Raw genomic sequence first — 8,350 nt, forward strand, 5'->3', positions numbered from 1 at the left:
AGTTATGGCCAAGAGGATCCAAGAAGACGTTCTTTTACATGTTCAAATGCCATAAACTCTAGTGTAGAGTAGACTTTAATTTCTTGTCAAAATTAGCATAGGAACTTTATTTGTAATTTTCTTAGAATTAATTTTGGCATCTAAAACACCAACCTAGGTAAACTTAGAGTTTCTAAAAAAACCTCTAAATTTACCAAGGCCGGTCTAGAAAGCCCATGGAGGGGGTGAGCATAAAAACTAGACACACCCCTCCCCATGTGCTCATTTGTGCACCCATGTGCCATGTGCACCCATGTGCTTCACATTTACATTTCATTTGGCTAGCATTAGGGTTGCATTATGGTCCTCCTTAGCCTATAAAAGGAGGAGCCTACACCTTGTATTTTCAAGTTTAATTGAGTAAGGTTATGCTGCCATTTTTGTGCACAAGCTTTACTTCTCCTAGAAATCTAGGCTCTAAACTTCAATCTTTTCACCTTCTCCCTTGAGCTGGCCGAACCACTCAAACACCATACTCATCATGCACCTACAAGACCAACACAACTCCTAGGAGGGTCTTGATCATCTCACCCATTGCTTCCGCACCTTATTTTTCTACTTTGATTCAAGAAGAACACATGAAAATGCCATCAGAATCGAGGTGTGAAGGACGGAAACTAGCATGGTGCAAAGTCGATCCAGAGGAAGATACCTTTGACGTGGCAAGGCTTTTGCGCTCTGGTCAACCGGCAGGATCAAAACCCCTCAACAAAACTCTGTTTGCTGACTCGACCTGCCCATTTGTTTGGGGATGTTCGACTGATGCAAACACCTGCTTGATTCCTACCTCTGTACATAGCTTCCCCAACTATTGGCTTGCGAACTGGGTGCCATTGTCTGAAATGAGACGCCTTGGCACCTCGAAACGACACACAATGTTCTTCCAAACGAAGTGTTGTACCTTGTGTGCGGTGATCTACGCCACTGGTTCGGCCTCTATCCACTTGGTGAAGTATTCGATGGCAACGATCAAGTACTTCATTTGTCTTATTGCCAACGGGAACAGGCCTAAGATATCAATTCCCCAGGTATGGAAAGGCCATGGGCTGTAAATGGATCTCAGTTCCTCTGGCGGTGCCTTGTGCCAATCAGCGTGCATCTGACACTGTTTGCAATGTTGGCCGTATCGCACGCAATCCTCTCTTACTGTTGGCCAGAAAAACCCTGCGCGTATTACCTTGGATGCCAAGGATCTTCCTCCCACGTGGCTCCCACAAATACCTTCGTGGAGCTCAGCCATTATCCTGGTGCACTCGTTACAACTCACGCACGTCAAGATGGGGTGCGTGAACCCGTGCCTCAATAATATCCCATCTACCAATTTGTACCTTGCGGCGTTCCTCTTAATCTTCTTGCCTTCTTCCGGCTCCTCTTGGAGGATTCCGTCCGCTAGGTATCGCCTGTAAGGGGTCATCCATGTGTCGCCTTCCTCTAAAGCACACACATGTACGCCTTTTTCTTCTTCTGGCGAGGTCGCATAAGTACTGATGCAAGGTGCCCTCGCCGTATCTTGACTCAAAGAGCGATGACTCCTTGGTTTTCCTCTTGTTGCACTAACGTGAAGAACGTCCACCCTATTGTCTGCAACAAACTTTCGCGGCGTTTTGAGAGTCTCTTGTATCAAAGTCCTCTGCTTTCCCCCCTTGCCTGAGCTGGCCAGCTTGGCGAGCAGGTCAGCTCTGACATTCTGCTCCCTAGGGACATGCACCAGCTCAAATGCTGCGAAAGCTCTTTTTAACACCTCGACGTACCTTAGGTAGGCAGCCATCTGTGGATCCTTTGCCTGGTACTCCCCTGTTACTTGTCCTGTGACCAACTGGGAGTCACTCTTTGCCAGGAGGCTCTGCGTACCCATTTCTTTAGCCAAAAGCATCCCAGCAATCAACGCTTCGTACTCCGCCTGGTTGTTGCTTGCCTTGAAGGCGAAGCGTAAAGCTTGCTCGATCAACACTCGTTAGGCCCCTCCAAGATTATTCCAGCGCCACTCCCTTGCTGGTTGGAAGATCCTTCCACTGAAAACACCTACTGTGACCCTAATTCCACCTCTTGAGGGTCTCCCCCTGGTGAGACTTCTGCCACGAAGTCAGCGTAGACTTGCCCTTTGATGGACCCCCTGGGTTCATACTGGATATCGAATTCCGATAGCTCTATCGCCCAGCGAACCATCCTCCGTGCTACATCTGGCTTTTGAAGTACCGCGAAGCTGTGGGGAGGTTTGTCATCACCACCACCGCGAAGCTGTGGAAATAGTGGCAGAGCCTTCGTGCTGAGAATACTACTGCTAGCGCTGCCTTCTCTAATGACTGGTACCTCAATTCTAGAACTTGCAAGGCCTTGCTCACGAAGTAAATGGGCTTCTGCACCTGGTTTTGTTCCTGGACCAGTACAGAGCTAATGGCCCACTCGGTCATCGCAAAGTATAAGCGGAGGGGGACGCCTACTTGTGGCTTGCAAAGCATAGGTGGCGTCGCCAAGTACTCCTTTAACTTGAGAAACGCTGCTTCACACTCATCTATCCATCCGAAACGGCTATTCCTTTTGAGGCATTGGAAGTAAGGGTGGCCCTTCTCTCCTCCAGCAGACACGAATCTCGATAATGCTGCCATTCGCCCTACAGTTGTTGAACTTCTTTCACTGAGGTTGGGCTCCTCATGGCGATGATGGCTGCACACTTGTCGGGGTTCGCCTCTATTCCCCTTTCAGTCAGCATGAACCCCAAGAACTTCCCTGCTTCCACGCCAAAAACGCACTTTTCGGGGTTTAATTTGAGGCGATACCTTGATATGGTAGTAAACAGTTCTTCCAGATCAGCTGCGTGTTGCCCTCTCTCGTGCGAAGTTACCACCATGTCATCTACGTAGGCCTGCACCTTCCTTCCCAGCATGGGTGCAAGGACCTTATCCATCAGCCTTTGATAGGTGGCGCCTCCATTCTTCAACCCAACCAGCATCACCTTATAACAGTAACTGCATGTTTCCGTCATGAATGTCGTTTTGCTCTCGTCCCTGGGGTGCAACTTGATCTGATTGTAACATGAGAATGCATCCAAGAGACTCAGCATCTTGCAACCCGAGGCGCTATCCACTAATGCATCGATGTTGGGAAGTGGGTACGAATGCTTGGGACATTCCTTGTTCAAATCTGTGAAGTCAACGCACATCCTCCACTTCCCATTCGCCTTCTTCACTAGAACAACATTGGCTAACCACTCAGGGTATTGTATCTCCCTAATGTGTCCAACACTGAGCAGCTTCTGTGTTTCTTCCTTCACGACGAGGCATCGCTCTTCGTTGAACTTCCTTCTCCTTTGTCTCACAGGGCGGACCTTTGCGTCCATGGTAAGATGATGGCACAAAAAATCTGGGTCAATACCTGGGATATCCGCCGCTGATGGCAAATTCATGAAGCTCTTCTCGGAATCATGTGAAAAATGGTGCGGAAGCCATGGATGTAAATGTGCAAGATCCTCCTAGGAACTATGGTGATCTTGAAGGTGCATGATGTGTATGGAAGTAGGTAGGTTCGGCCAGCCCTATGGTAGGTGATGAAGGTGAAGATTTGATCCTAGAAACTAGGGAAAAGCAAAGTATGGCACAATGTTGGCAGCATAACTTTACTCTCATTAATCTTGCAAAATACAAGGGATGGCTTCTCCTTTTATAAGCCAAGGAGGCCGTAAATCTTAAGCTAAGAGAAGATGAAATGCTTCTCAAATGAAATGAAAATGAATCCACATGGTAGCACATGGGCACATGGCCGGCCAAGTAAGCAAGCTTCTAGAATGTGCACAAAATCTATGGTAAATCATGTGTAAGACAAGTTTTATGCTTTCTAACACTACACTAATTACTAAGGCACCCCTAATGGGCCTCCATGTCACATGTACAAGGTCTTCTCCCTCCCAAACCGTAGCTTGATCCATTTGGGCGTGAAAGTGCTTGGCCATGGACGGTCTAGGCTTCCTCCTAGACGCTCCTTATGTAGCCTCCCCTAATCATGAGCTAGACGCTCCTATCTTGAGTCTAAACGCTCATCACATGGTCCTAGACGATCTAGTCTTGGGTCTTGGCTTCCATGGTGAGGTGAGCTTGGCCTTCTTCCATCATCCCCTCCCTCTTGAAAAGGATTTGACCTCAAATCCAATGCTTTTACTTCCTAGGGGGATGGTTGTGGCTGGATGGTGTCCATCATCTCCTCTTTCTTGAGAAGATCTATCCTCAGATCTTCGTACTTGATCTCGGATAGCAGCTTCTTGCTTTGCCAAAGCTTGTCCTCCTGGATCAAACGTCCACCTATAGAAATAATCAAATAAGGCATAGGTGTTAGTTTGCAAATTAATTATACTAGGTTGCCATTTTTGTTTTTCTTTTGGTTTTGGCAACCTTGGACAAAGTTTCTCTTTTAATGGTTGTGTGTGGTCTCTAATCATCTTATGCATTTGAAAATGTTCATTTGTGGTTACTTTCTCTTTAGGCATAAATCCTATAGGAGTTGGTAACAACTTAAAAGTAGAAAGATGATTTAGGCCACACATAACTTTAAAAGTAGAAAAATAAGTAGTTTTGTGAACTACTTTATGGTATGTTTGCTCATCTCTAGAGTTGTGTGTGTACTTAATGATTATTCTAGGAATAGTAGAAAGAGCTAGATTTTCCAATGTATTTTGACCAAGCGTTTGAGGATGATAAGATTTTAAAGTGTGCAACTTAGTTGCAAGTTTTCCAAAGGAAATCCTCAAATCATGGTTTGCGAAATTTGGAGCTCTATTCAACACTATGATTGAGGATAAACCATGAAGATGTATCACCTCTCTAAAGAAGAGTTTATCCATAACCATGAAGATTGAATCAAAACCTTTTGTTGTCCTAGGAAGCTCTAATATGAAATGTGTGTCTTCCCAAGGATCATTTACAAAAGGTGAAGGAGTATAGAGTTCTTGAGGCTTTGCTTTAGGTGTAGTTTGAAAACAAGAATTGTACCTAAAGTAATGTCTTTGAACTTCTTTTCTCATGGGTGACAAAAGTTTTCCTTTTAAAAGCTCTAGAGTTTTATCAACTCTAATTTGGCCCATGAGTTCTCCTTCATGTAGACTTTTTCTCTCATGTGTAAAGATAGTCGTTGATACAACCATTGTTTATGAAAATTTGTACACTTGACAATGGTTGTCTCAATAAGACTTGACAAGTTGCTCTAGGCACTACTTCACACAAAACTTTGTTTTTGTAGATGCTTATAGATAACTTGTCATTCTCTTGGGGATATCCTAACACATTTGAGAAATAGTCTTTATCTATGCAAGCTTCTTTTAAAGACTCTTCTTTTGTGCTCATGCTTGCAAGTGTTCCTTTACAATAGGTAAGGCTAGGTTGTTCAACAAGAAGCATGTTTGCAAAGGTATTTTCAAGGTGCTTGACTTGTTGAATGACCTTGTGGGAAGGAACACACTTCTCCCACACCTTTTGTTTCCCAAAAGTTTTCTCTTTTTCTATTTTCTCTTCATCCCTTTTATGTTTCATTTGTATTTGGTCTTTTACCACTTGGGAATGTGGTAAAGGGCTAAGTACAAACTTTTTGTGTTTGTGGATGAAATAAATCTCGTTAGTTAGACCATCATGCAAGGTTTTCTTATCAAATTGCCATGGTCTACCTAATAAGATGTGGCAAGCTTCCATAGGTACTACATCACATAAAACATTGTCTTTGTAGTTACCTATAGAAAACTTGATTTCCACTTGTTTGTCTACACGTAGTTCTCCATCCTCATTGATCCATTGTAAATTGTAAGGTTTTGGATGAGGCACTACTTGTAGATTTAGTTTCTCAATCAATCTAGTGCTACAGCAATTGCAGCATGATCCACCATCCACAATAAGAGAGCATATATTTTCGAAAACATTGCATCTAGTATGCAAAATGTTCTCTCGTTGTGTCTCGATGGTTGCACTAGGTTGATTGTGGAGGATTCTTTGAATCATCAATAAGTCCCCCTCCAAAGGATTTATCCTCTCTCCTTCCCCCTTTTCTTGTGTACTAGGTTCATCCTCACCACTCGTGTACTCATCTTTTCCTTTTAAGAACAAAACCCTTTGGTTTGGACATTGCGCTTGCACATGCCCTCTTCCAAAGCATTTAAAACACTTGGTGTCCCTAGCACGGATGGATGGGGTGGAGGCATCTCTCACTAAAGGTTTGGTAGTTTCTTTGGTTTCGTCTCTAGACGTGCTACCCTCCCTTTTAAAGTCTTTCTTGGGATAAAAGTTGGAGTAAGAACCCACCCTTTGACTTGAAGTTTTGCGCAAATTTTGTTGTTCAACTTTAATGCAAAGTTGAACCAAGTCATTCAAGTCTTGGTAGGGTAGAAGTTCTACTCTATCCCTTATCTCAAGGTTGAGCCCACTTAGAAACCTAGATATGGTGGTGGTTTTTTCCTCTCTAATGGATGCTCTCATCATGTAGAGCTCCATTTTCTGCTTATACTCTTCCACACTCATGTTCTTTTGTTGGAGTCTTTGGAGCTTATCCATCAACTCCCTATGGTAGTAGGAAGGTATGTGTCGGCGTCTTAGGGCTCCCCTAAGGTCATTCCAATATGTAATGGGAGGTTCCCTATGAAGACGCCTTTCTCTTTCGAGAGAGGTCCACCAATACATGGCGTTCACTTGGAAGCTAAGGGTGGCTAGGGGTACCTTCCTTTCTTCACTCACCCTATGGCAAGCAAAGAGTTGCTCTACTTTCATCTCCCAATCTAGGTATACCTCTACATCTTCCTTACCATAGAAATGGGGTAGGTCTACCCTTATTTCCCTTGGGCTTTCTTCCTCTCTTCTTCTAGTTCTCCTAGGGGGTGGTGGATAGTAATCATGGATTCTAAGGCTTCCCTCCCCTAGAGACTCATTACTTTTAGATGCATGAGATTTTTTTGATTTTTGTGATTTCTCTTCTTGGGCTTTAGCCAACTCATTAATTTTAGTCTCATTCTCCAATTGTCTAAAAGAAATCATTTGCACAGCTTGTGAAACTTCTTTCAAAAGAGTTTTTATAGATTTTACTTCACTTTCAATAGACTTTGGAGAGTGAGGAGAAGAAGACATGGCTAAAGTTTTGTGTATACAAGTATTTTACCTTGAGAAAATTTAGGAAAGTCAAAGAAGGTAGTTTTCCAGGTAAGGGAGGTGAGTCACAAAGGACTACTTAAGTACCAAGCCTTTGCCTTAGCCAAAAACTATCCCTCAATGTCTTCACACAAAGCTTTCTCTTAGTAAACTACTTAGAACACAATTAAGTTGAGAAATCAGATTTTAATGCAAGAAAACACTGCAAGCTAACTAATGAACCAAGCAAGACGAATTAACCAAAGCTTAAACAAAGCAATACAAGTGAAAAGCGTAGCTAATTAAGCAAGGAAAAGTAGCTAAAACAATTAACAATTTGCTAATTAATAAACTCTATACTAGTCGGCCCTAGGTGAGGCTTCTTGGACACTTGGAGCCCTTGAAGACACACTCACCGTCTAATCACATAATTCAAGAAGTAATTAACACAAGTTAAGTTGCAAAGAAAATTAAGAAAACTCCCTCTGTTGATCATTTTTGCAATTGGCACTTCCTTGGTTGTCTTTTCTTGTTGGGCCCTTCAAGTGTTTGTGGTGTTTTAAGAAGTGTTTGATTCTGCCTTTGCCTTGTTCCCCTTAGAATTAAGGACTTAATTCTCCAATTCCAGCACCTATCAAGAAGACTAGACCTTACTCAAGTCAATTTTCCACTCACATAAGCACCAATTGAGAAAAAAATTCCAGCACCAAATTTAGAGGCCAAAGAATTAAAGCAAGAAACAATTTAATTGAAGAAAACAGTACCACACAAATGGAGTTAGATTGTGACAACTAGAAAGAGTTCCAAGAATATTAGACAAGCAAATAAAGGTACTCAAATAAAGGTAGGCACACAAAATGAATCCTAAGAATAGCACTAGAATTAGATTGCAAAATAAAAAACAGCACCACTGGAAAATTGTTGTGGGCCAGAGAACGTTTTTTTCCCCAATTTATGCTGAGCTGCCCTTTTAGAATTTGCCTCTGAAAATTGATATGAAAAAGATTCAACATGTTAACTAAAATCTGGCGTTGGAATAACTCCAAACGCATGAGCCATTTTTTTTTAATAAATTTTTCAATTTCAGTGTTCAGTTACGCCAACTGTAGTGCCCAGATTTGCACACTGTTTTTAAAATATTTATCATTTTTTTTCTATTGACTCTTTTGAGATGATTCTTTTTTTTTCTTTTCTATAACACCTCAATCTTGCATAATCCA

The 8,350-nt window shown here is 42.6% G+C and overlaps 1 protein-coding gene across 1 annotated transcript; it reads right to left on the bottom strand.

Annotated features, from left to right (window-relative positions):
- Positions 1-955: 955 nt before the first annotated feature.
- LOC137824786 (uncharacterized) lies at positions 956-1,894 on the bottom strand. The gene has a single exon (XM_068630466.1). The coding sequence runs from the start codon at positions 1,892-1,894 to the stop codon at positions 956-958; it is 939 nt and encodes a 312-aa protein (XP_068486567.1).
- Positions 1,895-8,350: the final 6,456 nt, after the last annotated feature.

This window comes from Phaseolus vulgaris, chromosome 8, assembly GCF_000499845.2.
Source record: "Phaseolus vulgaris cultivar G19833 chromosome 8, P. vulgaris v2.0, whole genome shotgun sequence".
Classification (NCBI taxonomy): Eukaryota; Viridiplantae; Streptophyta; class Magnoliopsida; order Fabales; family Fabaceae; genus Phaseolus; species Phaseolus vulgaris.

Bases quoted from the DNA above. Each gene is read 5' to 3' on its own strand.
- LOC137824786 (XM_068630466.1), bottom strand. From the start codon at position 1,894: ATGGGTACGCAGAGCCTCCTGGCAAAGAGTGACTCCCAGTTGGTCACA.